General features: G+C 40.9%; 1 protein-coding gene across 4 annotated transcripts in view; it reads left to right on the top strand.

Annotated features, from left to right (window-relative positions):
* The window catches only part of NUP93 (nucleoporin 93), a 78,895-nt gene that overhangs the window by 45,444 nt on the left and 12,355 nt on the right, over positions 1–21,096 (top strand). For all 4 annotated transcript variants that reach the window (XM_069026709.1, XM_069026711.1, XM_069026710.1 and 1 more), the window contains exons 4-12: positions 2,725–2,787; positions 4,490–4,618; positions 11,075–11,149; positions 13,293–13,382; positions 14,728–14,867; positions 16,960–17,092; positions 18,102–18,259; positions 19,726–19,891; positions 20,655–20,748. In XM_069026709.1, coding sequence (XP_068882810.1) covers positions 2,725–2,787; positions 4,490–4,618; positions 11,075–11,149; positions 13,293–13,382; positions 14,728–14,867; positions 16,960–17,092; positions 18,102–18,259; positions 19,726–19,891; positions 20,655–20,748 — 1,048 coding nt within the window. The remainder of the gene's footprint in view (positions 1–2,724; positions 2,788–4,489; positions 4,619–11,074; positions 11,150–13,292; positions 13,383–14,727; positions 14,868–16,959; positions 17,093–18,101; positions 18,260–19,725; positions 19,892–20,654; positions 20,749–21,096) is intronic.

The following is a 21,096-nucleotide window of genomic DNA, read 5'->3' as shown; positions in this document are numbered from 1 at the left end:
GCACAAGCAGCAACAGGAGCTCCAGCATCAGTTACTGAAACTCCCTCTTCTGAGGTTTAACAATTAGCCTGTAATTAACTGAAGCAGCAATTGTCGTGTTAGAGTCATAATGTTTAGCACAAGACATAGGGCAACCTTTTTAAAATGTACCTCTCCTCAGTGAGGCATTACAGATATTATTTGGCATGTGTGGGGATTTTCTTTTGCTAAAGGAGTAGTTTTTGATATTGGAAAAGGCAGTTATCATCCTCTAATTGGCATTCAGTGTAATGTGATCCCTTAAACGGACTTAGTAGAACTCTCTGGGAGCTGGGTGGTTTCATTAAGATACTCAGCCTGGATATACTGATGTCAAGGGATGTTCAAGCACATCTTAAATTATTGTGTTGATTACTATCATTGCTGTGTACATTTCTAGGCAGGTACCTGCTCAGCTCTGGGCCACACATTTCTGCAAGGAAGAGGGGAAGACCAAGGGCAGGAAAGGTAGGACTTGTATCTCTCGGGGTTTTCAGGAGCCTGGTGCTCACAGCAGGGAGCCAGGCATCCAGGACATCTGCAAGCTCACACCCTTCATCACATCCAGATAGCTGTAGGTCTGCATCTTTGAGACAGTGGGCTGGTTTTGCCTGTAAAATTAGCAGTGTTGTTAGAATACAGCTAACACACTGTTCTCTGCAGCATCAGATCTCTACCATCAGAAGCGGCTCTGTCTCTTCCACTCATGTATTGGTGTGTGCTTTGAAGGTCTAGAAGTACTGCTTGTTTTAATTCCAGATAATTTTTCTCCATTTTAGGCTGGAGGTGGTGAAATGAAAATAAAAAAGAACCCAGAAAGCTTGTTGCCCTCCCAAGGTCCTTCTACCCATGCAGGCAGGGACAAGACTTGCAAGGCACATCTCCATCCCTCTCCTGCACAGAGCCAAGGCTGGGTCTTGGCCCAGTTAGGTGACTGCGGCAACCCTTGCTCAGTGACAGCTGCTGTAATAGCTGGTCCCCAGACATGTGCAAGGATATGGATTTAGTTTCCTTTTTTTTTCAGGTTGTAACTGTGATTTCTCTGTGGGCATTGTCTAAAAATAAAGCAGGACCTGTCTGCTGGTGAAATGAGGAATAGGCTGGGTAGCAGTGACCGCTCTCTTCCATGTGTAATTCAAGGGCTGTTTCTGGGGAACTGCACCGCACGTCTCTCGGAGGATGGCGGCTAGTTCTCTCTCTGGTGTACAGAAAGGGGTCACGTTCTTGTTTCCAGCTGAAGGAGGTCACAGCCTGTCCCATGTACCTCAAATGCTTGTTCTATATATTTCAGAAGGAGAGGGTGCAATGCCCTTTATTTCACATGCTGGTGCTGAGGAGCAGGAGGGCAGGTAGCACACGTATGCGGCAGTTTCCTGGCAGATTGCTTCAGGCTGAGGAGATTTCAAATGCTCCTCACCTCCCAGAGCTGAGTATCACTCTGTGATACTTGTGGTTGTATGTATTACTGCTGCAGGGCTGTTTCTAAGACGTACCATAGATATATTTTTCCAACAGCCCAAATCTCCCTGTGTCACCACAGGAATTCTTTGCAGGAAGACGGGGAGACTAAAAGGCACAAAACCCGCCTGATTCCTGACAAATTCAGTTGGACACTGCTGCAATTGTGTTTTGTCTTTATAAAAGCATAAAGCACAGTCCATTAAGTTCCCACTCTGTGGGTTTGTTAGCAGCTTTTGGTTTTAAAGCTGTGAAGTGAGTGTACAGACTTTTAAGATATTAACACTTAATGGAGTTGATCATTTATAGTTGATTACTTCAGAGGGAGACAAAGGCTTCTTTTTCTTTTTTATGACCTGAATAATGATTAAGTTGAAGTCTGGGAGTAAAAATCAACTTGGTTTATTTAATTGGTGATGTAACAGTGAAAATGCAAAATAAAGGTATTCATGTTGAAATGTGATAGATGGGTCCTGATTGTTGTCTCTGTGTGTTACTGCAGTTTACCCCACAGCTACTTGTTTAAAGTTAAAACTATTTTGTATTTCCTAGTATAGGTCATAAAAGTAACCTTTGGGATAAGGAGGTAACAGCTCATCTAAATCAGTTTGTTCACGCACACCTGACCTCTCTGAGATTTACTGATATACTGAAAATTAAAAATACAGTTCTTCCTTTTTACCCACTCCAGCTGTATTCATGGTGAGAAGCTGTGTGGTAAACTTTCTCTGTATGCTTTCCAACTGTTTAGTTATTTCCATCCTTCCTCAACTGACTATTTTTAAGGCTCTTTTTCACAGTTCCTATCGGTCCTCCAAGAGCTCCACTTCTGCCTGAAGCTGCCAAATCAAAGACTTTTATTTTTTTCAGCATACTCAAGTCCAACAATCTTATCTTGGCTTATCGCTCCTACCAGCTTTCATCCTAGCTCCCTCAAATGGAGAGCAAGAGGAAGCAGATGCTGGGACACAGAGATAAAAGAGAATGGAAGCAGGACATTTCACTAGGATTTAATGCATATTAAAAGAGGGGATTAATGCATTTTCATTTTCACATTGCTCTGGGTGGGCATCTTACTGTACCTTTGGTGAAGTAAAGTGACCTTTAAACTTCTTGGGACTGAACTTTCTCTGCAGAGAGAGCTCTGAGCACTTCTCAGAGCTGAAAGAGCTGAGTACTACAATATGTGTCTGATGTTAGTGGAAGGCTGATTTTTTTGGCTGAAGCTCTGTTTCTCGTTTCCTGCAGGGATTCCTGAAGAATGAAAAAGATAATGCATTGCTGTCTGCCATTGAAGAGTCGAGGAGGAGGGTAAGTTGGAAGAAAGCACTGTCATTTTTTCCTAAAAACAAAAACAGGACAGGTTTGCGGACACCAGTTTTCTTCCCTTGAAAAGGGATCAGTACTCATCTGTAAGAAAACGACAGATTTAGCCTTTCCCTCTTCAACTCCTGTATCTTCACCTCTGAACAAATAGTTGTTTTGAAGATCATCTGAGTAACAACTTGTTTTCTGATAAGAAATTAATCTAATCCTGTTTCTGAATCTATTTGTGCTTTTGGTATCTGTCGTGTTCTGGGGCAGTGATTTTCACAATTGAATTATGCAGCATGGAAAAGTGCTTCCTGTTGTTTGTCTTAAAACTCCTTCTTGGAGTTGTTATTTCATACTTCCTAGTGCTCATGTTGTGATTGTTTCCCTCCATGTACATGGGTGGCATCAGGTTTAGAACTGAGCCTGTGTTTCTTTCAAATGACAAGAAATAGTACATATGCATTATTAAATTATTTCAATTACATAACATTATGCTGTAACTATTGAAGCATATTTAAAACCCTGTTGAAATTATTATAGTGAAGGTACGGGTGAGCCTATATCCTGCCATGAAAGTACAAAGTGAATTTATATAACGCAACAAAGAAACAGAAATCTTAGTTGCATGCATGCACTTAATTAAATGTTTGCCAAATGTCACCGTATCTTATCAATTCATTATTTCTGAGGAACATTTTGCCGATTAATTGACAATATCATAGCAGTGAACTGCAATGAAATGAAAAACTTAGTCAGCCAACCAAGACATATAGTTGTATGTTGCAGCATGGAGCTGTGTGAACAGGAAAGAAGACACAATATAGCTTATTCTCTGTGTAGAATTAGTGGAGATTCTCTTATTTCCTGTCTTGGTATCCCTGAGGCTGTTAGTCTCACCCCAACAATAACAGAAAAGGTAGTGAAGCATCTTCTCTATCCTAATGCTATTGCCAAAATGAGGGAATATTTTCCTTACTGAGGGAGAAGCTGTTTCCTCCCATATGTTCCCCAAGTGGATCTGAAGACAGTGTAGCACATCAGCCATTTTAAAGGTAAAGGTTGTTTTTTCTTGGGATATGATTTTCCTGTGTGCTTTCCCGAGTTTCGTCCCTCATGAAAAAGGCTTCCTGATTCTTTGGCATTGGCTAGTTTTCCCTTACTATTAGATTTTTATTTTATCCTGTTTCCCGTTTGAAAGAAAAACACACTGATAAAGACCTGAAAATGATTATGGGCAATAAACACACATCTTTGTTAAGAATGCAGCAAGTCAGACCTTTGTAGCCTCCAAGGAGGTGAAAAGGTAGTGGTCATTAGAGAAGTTAAGTCTCAACAAACCACAGAGATCAGTGATGACCTGGATATTGTGTGTGCTGCTAAGTTAAAGGAGGAAGCCTACCACCTGCTCAGATTCGTGTGCTGCAGTGCCATGGAAGAGACACAGTTTCCCTCTTTTACCAGCTGGGGGTATGTGAGAGTTGTCTTAATTCCACATACACCTGGTTTCTGAATCCCCTTGTACCTGAACAGGAAGCCTGTTAAAATAACATGCAGCACACCATTAGCTCTTGAGGCCTGACCTGGTTGATTTATGTAGTTGCTATTTTCTGTTTCATTTTTGGGCTTGTCTATTAATAGCAGAGTTAGGTTGATGGGTGTTTCTATATGTTCCTTAGCTCTTGTTCTTCTTCACCGACAGACTTTTGCCATGGCTGAGGAGTATCACCGAGAATCAATGCTGGTTGAATGGGAACAGGTGAAACAAAGGATTCTTCATTCTCTGCTTGCATCAGGGGAAGATGCTCTTGATTTCACCCAGGAAAATGAGGTAACTCTGTCTTTCTAAATGCTGTGCAGAGTCACGCACAGCACAGTACACAGCTGGCATTCCAGCACTGCTGAAACCACCTCTGAAATATTCTGTAACTACAACTATGTGAAAATGAGAAATATAAAATCCCTATTGAATTCTAGAATGGCTCTGACTAGCAGAATGCATTGTCTAGCAAAATATCAAACCTTTGTGATTATTTCTGTTTATTGACTGATGGGTGCAGGCAATGGAGCTGCTATTGCTGAAGCTGTTTTTTGAGCAACATATGTGCTGGCTGGAAACTTAGTCACAAATACATAGTAGGTCAATACACCCAGGGGAGCACACACATAGAGAAAACACACTGGGGCACCTCAGGAAATCTTTGCAATGTGACACCAGGGAGTTTCTCAGGTGCAGTTGTGCTTACACATAGATCTTAGAGTGTCTCTTTCCCTTATCACTATGTGCTAGCCTGGATTTATAGCTTTTCTTAGGAGGCTGATGAAGTCTCTCAGGTTTCTTGGCAAAATCAAATGAATAAACATTTCAAAAAAAAGCTTTCCTTTTTATTTTACTGTCTCATTCAGAGCAGATTAGAATTTTGTGCTGCTAAGACCTCTAGTGTTCAGGTTAATCCAGCAGTGACCAAATCCTTTGGGCAAGACTGACCCCATGTTTAACAAAAGAGATATTGACTATCATCTTAGAACATAACTTATCTTCTGTTACAATTTAAAACTTTACAGTTTATTCTCTTAAAGAAAATGTTTCAGTTAAATGAGTAGCGCAAAGCAGAGTTACGTGCAGAGTGTTGGGAGCTCAGCCCCTCTGAGCTGGAAGCATCAGACAGCAGCTGTGATCCCTGGAGCACAAAGTTACATCACAGCTGCTGCACAGTGCTCCATGAAAATGCTCACCTTGAAAGGAGAGGGGTCAGGGAGTGGGGGGGATATAAGTTGCTGTGCTTTCAGGCTGAAAAAGAGACACATTTTTTATAGCCACGTTCTCCATCCATGAAAATTAATTCTTGTTCATTGGGATGACCTGCTAGTATATTAAAATAAAAAAAGCCCTTGGTGCAAGTGGGGTATGACCTGTATAGGGATTTGGAAATAATTAAAGTTGTTAATGAAATGTCTCTTTCTGATTACTGTTCTTTTAAATATAGGTTAATCCCAGTTAGCATACCTCTTTTTATAGAAGCTGTCTTTGCCAGAAAATATTGTACTGATACTTTACTGGGACTTCTCAAAGGTTGTCCAGCTTTCCAATATTAGAAATGCTAAATAATGCAGACTGAATTAATTTAAAACTAGGAACAGCTATCCCATTATTTTAGGATGTGAATCTGAAGACTTGGCAGTTACACTGATAGCTCCTGACATCTTTGATTTGTGTGCTAGTTACTGGTATGGGGTTTTCCTTTGAGAGTGTGGATATTAACTGCTAGCAGAAGTAATTTAATAACCTGCTCTGAGCAGGTAAAACCCCCATTCTGGTGTTTCAGTGTCAAATGGATGCTACCCCCAGTCCATGGCACTTGAGATGCCAAGCATCAAATTGGTGTGAGGGAGGAGGGGAGAAAACTCAGCTCCTAATGTTTTTCATGAATGAGTTTAAAGACTCAATGTACACTATCACTCAGTAATACTCCACTCTCTATTTCAAAGCTTTCATAGTAGCAGTATGTCATTTCGAGTGCATTTAAAATCCTTGATATATTCTAGTCTTAGCCTCGAGAAGTCAAAGGTCTGAGAGGTTTGAAGTGCATCTACTGTGTTAAAAGCCTGTTATCTAACCTCCCCACAGCAGGTTGTTCTTCTAAAGCCTTGTTCCAGTCAAATAAGTTTTTTGTGTGTATGTGACACAAACAGACACAGCCTGTAGAATATAGTAGAGGTTTAATTGATATCCTCTGGAGATGGAGAATCGGCTGAAAAGGCACAGATCCAAACACAGCAGGGGGCCAGTCTGCCTGCAAGCCAATTCTCAAGCTTTGGGCAAGCTAATTTGGGCAGAGTGAAATACCAACACATTATTCATGGAAATAAGACCAATTAACAGGCAAAGCTTATGATTCAAAGAACCTAGTGCAGGACTTGCCATAAGGTTTTCTGTTCCCCCTTGTCCTCCAGCCTGGCCGCCTTCTTGTCAGGGAAAACCAGAGCTGATAAAAAGGTGCTTCTTGAAGGTCTGGAAAGGGATGAAAGCCTGAGTTTTGTCTTCAAGGTATCAAACACCTATGGTCTGAAGGTGTTTGTTATGACTGTTGTGCCATGAGGTGCCAAAGCATTTCCTTTTTCCTTTTCCAAGTTTTTCCTTATTCCAAATTTTTCTTTCTTCCACCCTTGCCACAAGCTCTTCCACTCCTGCTGTCAAGTAGCACACTCCTGCAGTGATACAGAGACACTGGCACATCTTGGTTTCTGTTCTGCCCCTCGTATCACATCTTCATACCCCTTAAATCCCAAGGACTGCAAGATTCTTTCCAGTCCACAACAGTGTATTTTGATGGGGTTTCTCCAGCTTGGTCTCCTGCCTAGATACTCACTGCGTCTACTGGCCGAGCCATTTGGAGTGCTGACAAAATGTCTGCCCAGACTTCTGCTGAGGAATGTGCATATGCATATGAGGGTGATGAATAATGCATCTTTCCATGCACGGGGTTTGGTGTGCAAGTGAGGCTGAATGCTTGGCTGAGTGCAAATGAAGGAGGACTCCTTTGAAAAGCAGCATCGTTTGGTTATGTGAATTTAAAAGATAAAAATGTGATGGCAGTACAGCAAAACTGCAGCTTTGAGAAATGGATAATATTCAGAATAAATATTACAGTTCTGAATAATGTTTTGGAAAGACCAGAATTCAGGGCAGGGAAAAGCAAAGGTGGTTGAGAAAAACAGCACAAGCCATTTAAGCAATATCAGGTTAGAGATACAGCAAGATATGTGAGTGTGCACTTACACTTCTGCAGTCCTTTGTGCATTCCCCGCTTTTCTGCTTTTCCTTTTGCTGCTGCAGTTAAACTTCAGAACCTGACCTGAAACAAGATTCTTCTTGTATGCTCCTAGCAGCTGTTTTGAATACATCTTTCATTATCTTTTCCTTGTTTGAAATTTGGTAAGTTCTGACTTGCCAGCAAAGGATACCCTCCCTGCCCCCCACTTTCCTCCCGTTAATTTGTAGGGGATCTCCCTTTTTGGGAAGGATTGCCTGCGCAACTCCATTTCTGCAATTCAGGAGGAGCAGTGGAAGTGGCCTTCCCCATGCTGACTCACTGCTTTAGTTTTCCTTTTGAACTTTCCTTTTAGCATAGCCATGAGATAGTTCAGTGAGCTACTGCTTTCTTACAGTTTAATAATTCAAAAATGAAGCCAGAATGCATATACGAGATGGGAAAAAATAGGAAATAAGCTTGCTTCCCTGGCTTTTTTTCCATAGGAAAGAAAAATATAAGAAAATCAGGACAAATTCTAGACTTCCTGATTTTTTTTTCCGGAAGTGCCAAGTCAGTAGAATTTAAAGAATTTAATTTCAATGTGGCAGTTCTCAGCTGTGGCAGATAGTTAAGAAGTGTTTCTTAAAGCATAATGGTTAGGGTAAAACTAAAATTGGAGAAAGGAAAGGAAAACCCAACCCTCAGAGCAGTTACTTCTTAGTTTCAGGTGTGCACTTTTGAATTCTGATTCTTACCTGAATTGGTTTGAGCCTGGCAGTCACACACCACTCTCTGGAGTGGCAGCCACGTGGGTGTTCTTTGGTGCTTCAAAGCAGAAAAAGGAATAGATTCACAAAACAAAGCCCCAGTGCCTGTGTGTCTGGTGCTTGGGCACTGGCTGAAAAGTGACACTAAGTCACTATGTACTAGTGTTCACTTGCTTTAGGAGATGAAACCTCATCGGTAATTAATGACAACGTCCATAATTTAGCATTACTTTAAATAACTCTACATTTTATCTGGCACAGCACAAGGGAAGGCTGCAAAGCGCTATTTCTGCCATCATGTCTGTTTCCCAGGAAACCTGCTTTAACAGCTTCTTTGTTCTTTAGAACAAAGAATTTGTCGGGTTTTAGGTGGGTTTAAAGGAATTTGTGTCAGGTGATTTGGCACTGAAAGAAAAATGCAGATGCTTCTGAATATCAGTATCCATTAAGAGGGACTGTGAAGAATATTTTTAGTGTAAGTTCAGTTGCAGAATGAAAAAGTGGAATCACTTTTGAGTTTTTTGTAAGGCATTTTTATACAGCCTGAGGTCTAAATGCACCTGCCTGGTTTTGTAATCAGGTTGGACATTATTTAAATAGCATTATTAGTGAGGAATTAATGCAGTAATAAACTAATTTCAGCAATTTTAAGGGATTATTCAGGTTCATCCTTGGTACCTTCATTCATTTGTATTTAATTGTAGTAGGGAGAAACACTACTGAGTATTTTTTATTCTGTAATCAACTGTTGGGTGCTGCATAGAAAGCAGTAACCACAGATATCACAAATCTCTTACAATTTCTTGATAGAAGTCGGTGCCCTTATCTTCATGTATAAATTCCTAGCCAATGCAGAACAGCTTCTTGGCCATTGCAGTTGTGTAACTTTATTTGGTTTTAAATTTTAACTTGTGAACATTCTCCTGATCAAAACTCCTGGACTGGAACAGTGAGTAACCATTGTCTTTGCAATAACACATGCTCATGAGGGTAAGAAAGGTCTTACACAGTAGAAGATATTCCAGATTAAACTAATACCAAAATAAAATTAATTTGGGAATGACTGAGAGAATGTTCAGTGCAAAGCTGATAAGTAACATGTAAGTTCATATGTTTGTATTATTTCATTCTGAAGTTAGGATACAGTTTCCAAAAAAAGTGAGATTTTTTGGAAGACTCTGCCAGCATTTCATCCTCATTTGAAACAAGAAACTGAATAATGGCACCATCTAGAGAAAAGCTTTCCATTTCTGGATCTCTTCCTGAAATCCTCACAGGCCAGGTCATGGCAGGAACATTGCTCCTGCCATGCTGCAGTCTGACAGGTGTCAGCAAAGCTGAACTCTAAAGCTGATTAAACTGGAAGTGAAAACACTGATTTTCCTATTGCATTTGGGCTTTATGTTGTTTGTACAGGCAGCAAGTTGGTCACATTTAAGTGAGCTCTTCCAGGCAACATAGAGCACATCCTTAAGCAATCCTTGAAGGTGATCCTGTCTGCACTGTGAAGTACTGACATTCTGGGTTAAACAGTGTAGGAAGTAGTAAAGCCATTGGACAGTATTGCTAAGGTGCACTGTAACAGCTAGTGAGGATGTGCAGCCAGTTGTAACTGACTTTGATGGTAAAAAGCTTAATTTTTAAACTCTGCAGATGTACCTGCTCTTTCTCGGAAAAAGTTAATGATTCCTGTTTAGATGAATATAGACAGCCTTGAGTTATATGGTAACAAACCTGAAAACCTTGCTTTGCTGAAAGCTTGTCTGTTCCTTTTGCTTGCCCCAACTATGTCAATTGGCTTCATAATAAATATTGTGCTTCTGTACTGAGCTCATCTTGCTTTGATCTTCAGACTAGCATGGCTTCTGAAGCAACTGATATTAAAGGACTGTTTACCTCAAAGGGATCTGTCTTTAAAATGATTGTACTTTATTTTTAAACTCAAAACTTGCAATGCTGATGCTAAAATGAAGAATTACATTTTTTTAGAAGGCAGGAAATAGCAGAGAGCATTGTTGGGAATATTCTTTCCTCCAGAGCATTGAACATGTGTTCAGTGGTGGTTGTACTGAGAACATACTTGTGCCTTGTAGTGAACATTTGAAATTGCTTTATGCAGATTCAGACTATTATGGCATGTTGTATTTGGAGTTCTTTATAAGAGTATGAATTTTGTATGCCACAATTCCATTGGCTGTCTCTTCCTGCTCTACACTCAAAATGTCTCAATCTTGGCATAGTCTCTGTGGGTAAAAAGACTATTTTTTTTCAGGTCAGGATATTGCCAGCATGCTTCCTCCTGCAGCAGACCAGCAGTGGGGTAATTTTTAACATACAATTGAATGCTGCAGTCCTATTTTGTGTCCATCTCATCCATTGAAATTCTATGTCCTTGCTGTGATGGAGGCTCAGACTAGATGCCTCACAGCGAGACACTGACAAGAAGCAACCTTTCAAGAAACAAAAGCAAAGAATTAAAATTATAAGATGCTACCAAGAGACGCTGATGTCCTAATTCTAGAGAGCTAATGGTTGGTTTGTGCACTGAATAAGGAGGATTTATGTCACTTTGGAAAGTTTAAGCTATATTGGGAAGATAATGGGGTATTGCAGTGAGACTGCATTTTTCTCTGTAGATGGTTCAAAACCCTGTTTGTAGTTCTGTCAGGAACATGGTTCTGCTGTTTTTTAGGAGCAGATGTATTGGTAAAATGCATTGTGGTAATTCTATACTTTGTACCTTCCTATATGCTTCTCATTAAACAGCCCAGCTATGTTGGTGAGGTGGGTCCTCCAGGTCGCAGCTCTTTGGACAGTGTGGAGATGGCATATGCTCGTCAGGTGAGTGAAAGTGAAAAAACTTTGTTAAACACTCTTCTACATGGAGAGAGAGGGGGAAAATAAAGATTTGAGCTTAGTGTAAAGGAAGATATAGTAGGTAGAACATGAAAATATCTGCCTAGAGATAAAATACAATGGGCAAACACATAAATCTTGCATGATGTTCTTAGAAATATACTCACCTGTTTGCTATAGGATATTTTTGTCAAAAAGAGATCCTGAGCACCATATATGGCTGTAGAAAGCATTTATGCTTGTAAAGTAAACTGAAATTCTAAGTTTTCAAAAACAGTAATTCTTTTAGGATTTTCAATGCTTAATTGTATACATATGAAGGCTTTATATTCCCATTTTCTTCATATGTGGATGATAATTTTTCTTGTGTATGTGTATAGGAAAAATATGCTGAAGTGTTAATCCTGATGTTTGGCAAATTATATCCTATTTTAATGACATTGCTTGTGAGAAGCTTTAGTGCATCAGCTATGAATTATTATGCCTGGTAACATTAGACTCCCTCGGAAAATTTTCAGGGAAAACTGATAAACCTTTACATAACCAATTTGTTACTTTTGTTATTTGAGATTATCTGTTTACCAGCACTGTTGAGAACAAAATTATAGAAAAGGACTTGATTTTTCAAAATAGAATATGTGAAACGACATAGACAAAATGTTGCCTAATTTGCACACAATTACTGTTATTGTGTGCTTTGGCTCAGTCTGTGCTGAGGCAGAGAGCAGCTTGTGCATCTGTTTTCCTACATCTGCATTCAGTTATGGTAACTGGGAAGAAACTAATGGCAAAAGGTGCACGGTTGTGCTGATAAAGTGTACGTTTGATTTAGTGGCTGTAACGAACTAAATTAACAAACTATTATCTACTGTAATATACCCACGGTAAAGGTCTTCCTTAAAGCATAATTGCATCTGTGTTTTGAGGCCATCAGTGTTATTCTGTGCTGATTTTCTGAATACAGGAAGTCCATTCTCTCTAGCAGTCCTGGCTCTGGGGTAGCTGTGGGGTCACCATGGCCTATGGGCCCTTGTCAGGGTCACAGGCTGTGCACAGACTGCTGCGAAGTGCCCTGGAAATGTGGTGTTTGTGGCCAGCCTTCTGCTGCCAAAACACTTGGTGCAGTCACCATGTGCTCCCACCAAGGGCTCCAGAGAAACTCTGGCTGAGCTGTCCTTATGTCAGCCTGCCTCAGTTCAAGAATAACCAAGTGTCAGCAGTCTGTGTGAGGCTCCTGTGGCTTCACTGGGGAGTTGGGAGACCTGCAGGTCACGCAGGAGACCTGGAGATCCATGCTGCTTCAGTTTATCAGCAGCCGTGAAGTGTGTTTTAATTACACTGAAGTGATTAATTGTTCTTCGTGGATAGCTCAGACTGTCTCACAGGAACATGGTGACATCCACGGACGTGATTTCACTAATGCTGCATTCTCTTTGCAGTCCTAAGCTCCACATCTTGTTTGCACCCTGGGCATGTTGTAGTGGAGCATGCCAAAGGGAGTTAAAGTACAATGGCGTTGTTTTTCTAGCACTGAGAATTATTATTTTTGGACGTAGTGGAAGGTCTTTTGACTGAGAGTAGAATAAACAATAGTAGACGAAGCTCAGTTAAGATCAAGAGTTAAAACAGGGAGGTGTGTGTATATGTTTAAGGGCAGGCTCTGAAGGGTCAGATTTCTGTTCATTTGCCTATGTCAGATTTCCCTGAATACTGCCACAAACCAGCAAAATCCTGTTTCTTTCACATCAGCAGGTAGGAGGCTGCCATGCAGGGGAATATCACAGCCATCCACTTGTCAGGTCACTTCTGAATCTTTGTCCTCCAGCAATTAGCTGCAATTAGTCTAACAGGGCATTCAGCACAGTGCTCTGCCATGCGGAACCCCTGAACAGCTGGGCTGCTGCTGGCCTTCAGGCAGGCCTGGGGCTTTGAGGAGTTATGGAGGCTTGGGTGATGCTGATGCCTGTTCCTCTACCATTGGATTGGAAGCGGCTGATGTGGGAGGGAAGCAAAGGGACTTTCTGGGAACACTGTTTTTGAAGCCTGGTTCAGATTTTGCTGCTGTGGCTAGGGAGGGAACGGAGCATAATATGTATTGTTAAACATGCTTACTTTAATTATGTTTTAGATTTATATTTATAATGAGAAGATAGTGAATGGACATCTGCAGCCTAACCTGGTGGACCTTTGTGCTGCTACTGCAGGCCTGGATGATAAGGTACTGCCAGTGAGTTAATATAAGGAAATGCATTTAAGCTGTTTTCAGGCTGTGATTAACAGCATGCTTACGTTGGAGGAAAAAATACTGATATTGCCAAAAAAATTGCATGGCTCTACAGAAAACACAGAGGCAATACCAGAATTTTCTCCAGTACAGCAGGCCCCACCTGCGATGAAGTTGGTCATGGTGAAAATTTCTTAACACAGCGAAAAAGAAACGAACCTGGTGTCCCATCATAAGTGATAAGCTGTTGAGGGAAAAATTGCTTTTAATTTTAAATAGATTCTGTTGTGTTTGGCTTACAAAATGTGGTCTCTTAATGTCCTTTGAAGGTATTTAGTTGTAGGTAAAGGGTCCTCAATCAATCTCTGCTAGAGCTGAAATAGGCTCCCATAGCAAAGCATAAAACCCCTAGGATTGACTTTAAATTAATGATCTGTCTACTTTTCTTTTTTTCTATTCCTTTAATTGTGTTGCCTTGATCCACCCCAAAAAAGAAAACAAATGCACAAACCTTGGAGAAATGTCTGGAGGAGAATACTGCAGGAGGGTCAAGCTATGAAAAAACTTGTGCAAATGGGGAGAGCAAAAAACTGCTCAGAAGCTGAGGGGCAAATTCTTCAATCAGATCTGAATTACAGATGTGTGCATCTTTGCTCTGAACAGCTCTGTTTGTTTTGCAAGGGGCAGCATGGGGAGTTTCAGTGTTCTTACTGCTTTGAAGCACTGAGATCAAAGAGCTGCCCTTGCCCAAGTGAACATTGTTAGTTCTCAGTATTTTACCATTTCAGCAGGGACGCCCTAGTCCTGTAGACACTGATACGATCTTGTATCCTTGTAAACAAGCAGATCTGGATGGTTTTCAACCTTTATTTGTAACTGAGCCTTTGTCCAAGTGATCAATGTCCTTTTGATGCTTCTTATCTCAGCTGATCGCACAGCTTTCCAGCAGCAGCTAGAGCCATTGCTTACATGGAAAGCTGATGGTGCTGTGGTATTTATTAAGTGGGAAATGTGAACTAGAAATGAGCAAGAGACTGATTACCAAGTACCCAGCCTAGTTTTGGAAATAGCTGTCAATTCTTGGGAACAACTGCAGGTACAACATTTATAGCCATCTTCTTCCACAAGAATTATGCAAGAAAGCCTGTGAAATTTGAATTCCGCAGGACAGAAGCAGATTTCCTTCGTGACTGTGTCCACTATCTCCGTTACAAATCTATACTGACTTACTCTTGTGTTCTTACGCTTTTCTTAAGCATCAAAACACCATGTAGCTCAAAGCAGTGTTGCTTGTTCATCTCTGTACTAATCGCTGAGGCTTGGAATGACTTGTTTATAGAACATCTCCGAGATGTGGGCCATGGTGAAACAAATGACCGACGTCACTCTGGTTCCTGCCAGTGATGCCCTGAAAGTCCGGACCAACATGGAGGTGCGCATGGAGTTCGTGAGGCACGCTCTGCACTACCTGGAGGAAAGGTAAGGTGGGTGCTCTGGGTACAGTTTAATAGAGTTCCCTAATGATAAGCCAGAATGACTTTGTAATGCACATAAAGAGTCAGCTACCTCGTGCTGCTCACAGACATGTCTCTTGCATGTCTTTTTTACTGTGCAGGGCTTAGAGCAGCCACTTAAATATAAAACTGTTTTAGTTTAACAGTGTTCTAGTTAAAAAGGCCTTGAATCCGTGGGGAGGTTGTTTAGAAGATGCAAAGACTTCTATTCTTTCTTTTTTGTTGCTTATAAATATTCTATATATGCATGGTGATACGTGAAGGTTTTTCACTTGTGGAAAGTGAACTGTTTCCCTTCTGCAAAAGAATATCCTCTTTTCTATATGCTCGCTTTCTGATTGCTGGCTGCTGTCAGCCGCCCATGAGGACAGCATGGGGACAAACCTGGTGCAGTGACTCAAGTTCTGATCATGCCATTTCTACACTGAAAAGTTTTTGGAGAATGTGAAGAAGCTGAAGTTGAGACATGCAGCAGTGATTTCCAGACTGTATAAAGTGGTTTGCTGTGTGTATTAGCAGGTACCATGGGGACCTAAGCTCCTTGACCAGTAATGTTCTCAGAGAACTGCAAGCTGTGAAGCTGCCCAAAGCCAAATGCCCGTTAACTGCACACGTGGATATTGCAGTGTCTCTTTTCTAGCAGCTGCAATGTGATACCAGCAGGTTCTTCCAGCCCATGCAAGCAATAACTGCAGGGTAGTATGTGGGCATTTGTTAGGAACATAGAGATGCCATCGGAGCACAGAAAGCGCTGTGCTCTGACGCAGCACTCTGGGAAGAGATGCCTTCAACTCCTGGCACAGCCTCTTCTTGGCCGTGACAGTTGGTTGTCACACCTCATCAGCACTCAGTGTCACCGGGGGTGGTGGTGGCTGCTGCCTGTGCACAGAGGAACTGACACATCGGAAGGATCTTCTGTTCCCAGCTCCTCGGTCTCAGCAGAGTGCGATGAGCCAGTGACTCTTAGCCTGATTTGCCACATATCCAACTTGCTAAATTTTCACAGTGCCATTAACTGCTAACTGAAGTTAGGAATTAGTTATATGTAGTACTTCCCCAGTGCTCCCAGCTGGGGAGATTAGGGCCTCTTAGGCTTGATTTTTTTTTTTTTTTTAATTAAAAGCCTGCCCATACGCTGTGCCTTGCTTCATGGCTTTTCTTTCCTAGTGGGAATTGGCTAATACTGGAGTGTTTCCATGCCTTGCCAGCCCCTCACTCATATATGGAAGAGATGTAATGCCACTCACAGCTGTTCATGCATTAGTTCCTTTGGAGCAACTGTGATCTTAAGCCCTGAGGAGCATGCACTTGCCTCAGCTATAATTCTAGTTACCAAGATACTCTGATACTTGCTTACACAGTCTTTCAGATTTATACTCTGATGGTGCACAAGTCTAGCATGTGCTGCAGAGAAAGAAAAAGAACTTAATGTCATTTATTGATGCTGCTTACATAGGTCTTCCTTCAGTGTACAAATTTTTGAGACTCCGGCTTCAAAACATGAGTATTGGTTAAATTGATCTGCCTTGATTATATGCTCTGATGTGTAATTATAAAAGGTGTTCTTAAAGCTGCCATTATCAGTTATATTTCTCTAAATTCCCTTTTTCTCTGGGATTTCCTTCTGGTAAGTCCATAGCCTTAGGGCTGATATTTTTCCACAGGGCAGGGAGGAGGGACAAACACTTCTGTGGTATTTAATTGTTCTTTCATGATAGGATTGAGAGTTAAAGTATTAGGATGGAAAGGCTTTTTGCCAGTTATGTAATTGAGCTTAACTTTGTACTACAAGAATCTAATAAGAGGAACTTCATAATAGAGAGTTGAACTTGGAGTAGTCCAGCACAGACTCAAAACATGATATCTTCTGAGACTGCTAAATACAAGGATCTTCTTAAATTGACCGAAAATTTGGCTCATTTTGTTGTAATGATAACGTTTGAACATTGAGTTAATTTGCTTTAAATTGGTAATTCTGTCACATCTGAAAGTCAGTGGATGTTTTTGTGGCAGGTTTGTGGCAGGTTCATGTTTGTTTTGCTTGTGTTGTTTTTCAGTTACAAAAATTACACTTTTGTGACAGTGTTTGGGAACTTGCACCAGGCTCAGCTGGGTGGAGTCCCAGGGACCTACCAACTGGTCCGCAGCTTCTTGAACATCAAACTCCCGGCGTCTGTCCCTGGTCTCCAGGTATGTCCAGCCAGCACAGTCAGCAGCCGAGCTAAAATGATAACACAAATCTTGTTGCCCCAGTACAGAGGGAAACCAGTGCAGCCTCCAGTGGCTTTTTTATTGTTTAAGCTGCTTTTAGGGCAGCAGACTCTTACTCCTTCTTTAGAATTTTTCACTAGGAAAATGGGAGATGGCAGACAAAATCACTCCTGAGTTCAGACCTAGTCCCAAAGTATGGTTGGGTGCTCAGTAGCTTGAGTTCTAAATTCTAGAAATTATGGTGTCTTCTGGGGGGTCATCTTAGAAATCAACAAACAAAAATTAAGATGCATTATGAAGGTTCAAAAAAAGCAGTAACTTAATCTCCCTGTTTTGCTTTTTCTCTTTTTTTACATTTATTGTAAGATGGTGAAACCAGTTTTTTAATCACCAAATGTGTAATGAATTCATCTGAATGGTAGCCTGAGCCTTTTATTTAGGAATCTGGGTAAAACCCTTCTTACCTGCATGAAGTAGAAAGTGCATAGCTGTGCATCTACAGAATTATCAGATAGGCAGTCTGGGTTGAAAAATTAAATTTAAAAGTTAAATGAAGAAATAATAAATGATAACATTGGAGGGCACACAGCTAAGTCTAGCTGTCTCTTCCTTACCTGCTGAGATCAGCAATTAGTTTAATATCTTTCTGTTTCAGTAAAAATGTTTTTAATACCTCGATGGCCTAATCCAAATCCATCCCCTGTGGGTGGGGAGGATACCATACGCTGATTCTGGGATTCTCAGAACCTCCCTCCGAACTGAAATCTGGGCAAGCAGAAGAGAATCACACCTTTCATTGCTGAGATGTGCAGAGCTTTCCCAGGACTTAGCCCTCATGACCTCTGGCTTTTGTAACAAACAGAATTTTTTACCAAAATCAGAGTGGGGGTATAAGGGCAGAAATAATGAATAAGGCAAAGGATAAAGAAAAATCATTCAAATATGTTGCTTTTATGAAAAAATTAGGTATGTCCTACTTTCTTTTCAGGATGGTGAGGTGGAAGGACATCCTGTGTGGGCACTGATTTACTACTGCATGCGCTGTGGAGATCTGACTGCAGCCATGCACGTGGTGAAACGGGCACAGCACCAACTGGGAGAGTTCAAAACCTGGTTCCAAGAGTACATGCACAGTAAAGACAGAAGGTAATTGGGAACTAGGAATGATCTGCTACTGGGGAGTAGTGAAATAATCAGTGGCTTGGTACAAGAAGCTCAGGTCTCTTCTGGTGGTGATTGCTGCCTGATGTTTATATTACCTACCTAAATTACATGTAGAAGTTTGCATATTTAATTTGTGGCTTTGAAGTCAAGAAATCTCAACAGAGAAAGAGTTGTTTGAAAATATTCAAAAATTTACATTTCAAAAATAATACAGTGTGGTGTAGCTTTACTTTTTTACAAAAGGATAAGCCTGGTGTAACAGTGGGATATGGCATGTAGTAGATCAGATTTAATCTGCTTTCACGAGTCCTGTATCTTTTTATTTCCCCGGTTGCTTATTTTAGCTGAATTTCCTTTGGGGAACACTTTTTACTACACCTGTTTTCATAAGAATGCTACACAGGAAATGCAAGCTGTGTTTGTTAGAGGCCTTTAGAGGCCTCGCTCTCAAATCTTTCTTGTGTTTATTCTCCTCTTCCAGTTTTTGCTGTCCAGCACTAGACAGAGGCCATTGGCCGAACTGCTGCTGATGTGATTGCAAAGTGGTTGAGTTAGTGCCGTACTCTGAACTCTACAGTGGTTTTCTTTTCTATCTTTCCACTTGCAATGAATTAAAAAATAAAAATCAACAAAACCCCAACAAACAAACCAACAAAATATAACTAACCAAGCTAACAAAATAAACTGAAAGGATACAAATCCAAGTGCCATTTACCAAGTATTGTATGCCATGGTATTCTTCTATAAATCAACCTGTTTTGTAGAGAGTAGCTAGGAGTGCTCATTATATCAAGGTTGTTGCAGAAACCTCATTGAAGGTTCTGTCACTGTTTTCATTACAAACACTTTTATGAGATACAACATAATTGATTTATTTTGGTTTTGTTACAGCTCTGAAAAGGTGGTCTGCCTACGGATTTGACAAACAATGCCTTAGTCTAGGAGATTAAATTCTGTAAAATTCTCAACAAGAGGTCGCAAGAAAAAAAGAATGACAAAGAACATGATGACAGTGTTTAATAATGATGAAAGTCTCTCCTAAAAGATCTCATGGTACAATGACCTGCTCACTTGTTAGTTACTAACACAAAGTCTTCCAAAGATGTTGTGAGCTCTTTTTCTGAAGTGATGCAATAGCAGAGTCAGACAAAAATAGCTCATTGCCACAGTATTAATGTACCCCTAAAGAGACTGTCATATGTGTTTTCTTCCCCTGCAGTAAGCATTTGAAGATGATCCTTCATAACATTAATTATGGGTTTAAATTCATGTGTGCAAAATTTTTACCTACAGATATGAACAGGAAGTGCAAGAAATATTGGCCAGTGCTTACTGTCATTATGCCTTTGCTGTGGATATGGACCTATTTACATTGATTTGTATCCAGGTTTCCTCATACAGGGAAAATGGGTTTCATGTCTTTTCCTTCAATCTTTTCTTTTCCTTAGACTGTCTCCTGCCACAGAAAATAAACTGCGTCTTCATTACAGACGAGCTCTGAGAAATAACACTGACCCCTACAAAAGGGCTGTTTATTGTATTATTGGGCGTTGTGACATTACAGACAACCAGAGCGAAGTTGCTGATAAAACAGAAGATTATCTTTGGCTAAAAGTAAGTCTGGTGTTTGTTTTTTTTTTAAGAACAGTCTAAACGGTACCACATTTCTCCACTGCTTTGCTACCCTTCCTGCTTCTAGATCTGGTGTTTTGCATCAATGTAGTGCATGTGACTTGACCTTGAAGATAATGTAGGGCTGGGAACCTGAATCCCAGGGCTGTTCTGTAACCCTCTGTACTATCAGGTGTTAGTTTGGGTACAATTGTCTTTGGAACTGTCATGTTCTTCATTCGACACTGATCTTTGTCAGCTGTTTTTAGAAGTACTATTAGCTTGTTACAGTGAGGATTCCTTGAATTCTCCTTCCTGGGTGGATGGCTGAAATGTCAGTGTCAATTAACCAAAGACAATGGTGTCAGTGTCTCTGAAGTCCTTACAGGTTTGGTGAGGGCATGATAGATACTGGTTGGTACCTGTTTCTCTCCTTTATCAGAAAAAGGGTGGTAGAATGATGGATTTGTTAACATTGTAGTTGTGGCAAAAAATGCTGCTTGAGAGTATTCAGAGTCCCAGCATCAGAGTTTGCTGCCATGGACAGATATGGAACCCTGGGGTTATATCTGCAGAGAATTCAGCTGTTGCTGCATTAGGCATCTTTGCTTCCCAGCAGTGGATGGAGCTGATGTTGTGACTAGATGCAGTTTCTAGTCAGTTGGTCAAAGCCTAGGAGGGGCTCAGGTGGAATAAATATCTTCTAAGTGCATTGCTTGTGCAAGGGGAAATATCTGTGCTTCTCTTTTTTGGATGTGTTTTTTAGCTGAACCAGGTGTGTTTTGATGATGGTGGCACGAGCTCCCCACAGGACCGACTAACGTTATCACAGTTCCAGAAGCAGCTGCTGGAAGACTATGGTGAGAAACCACAGAGTGATGTCTTACTTGGGGCTCTGCTTTTGTGCTTAGGACACTTTCTAGCTGTTATTACACAAACCTCAGACTGCACAAAAACTCTACAGCTCTCCACTAGTGACAGGCACCTTTGGGGTGTCCATGGAAGCCTGCTTCCCCAGAGTCATGGCAGACTTCAGTAAGACATGATGAATGAGTCCCGTGTTTTCCCAGCAATCCAGAGGATTAATACTCATCTGTGAACAACACTGCTGCTGTTTCTCCTTTATCCATTAGTTGTGGATTGCTTTCTCTCATCATAAATATGCAAAAGTCATTTAGCAGAACTTCCAGCTTTAGGAATACAGAACA

The sequence above is a fragment of the Aphelocoma coerulescens genome, chromosome 11, assembly GCF_041296385.1.
Source record: "Aphelocoma coerulescens isolate FSJ_1873_10779 chromosome 11, UR_Acoe_1.0, whole genome shotgun sequence".
Lineage (NCBI taxonomy): Eukaryota > Metazoa > Chordata > Aves > Passeriformes > Corvidae > Aphelocoma > Aphelocoma coerulescens.
Note: the sequence above shows the minus strand (reverse complement) of the source record. Positions and strands in the feature narration are given on the sequence as shown.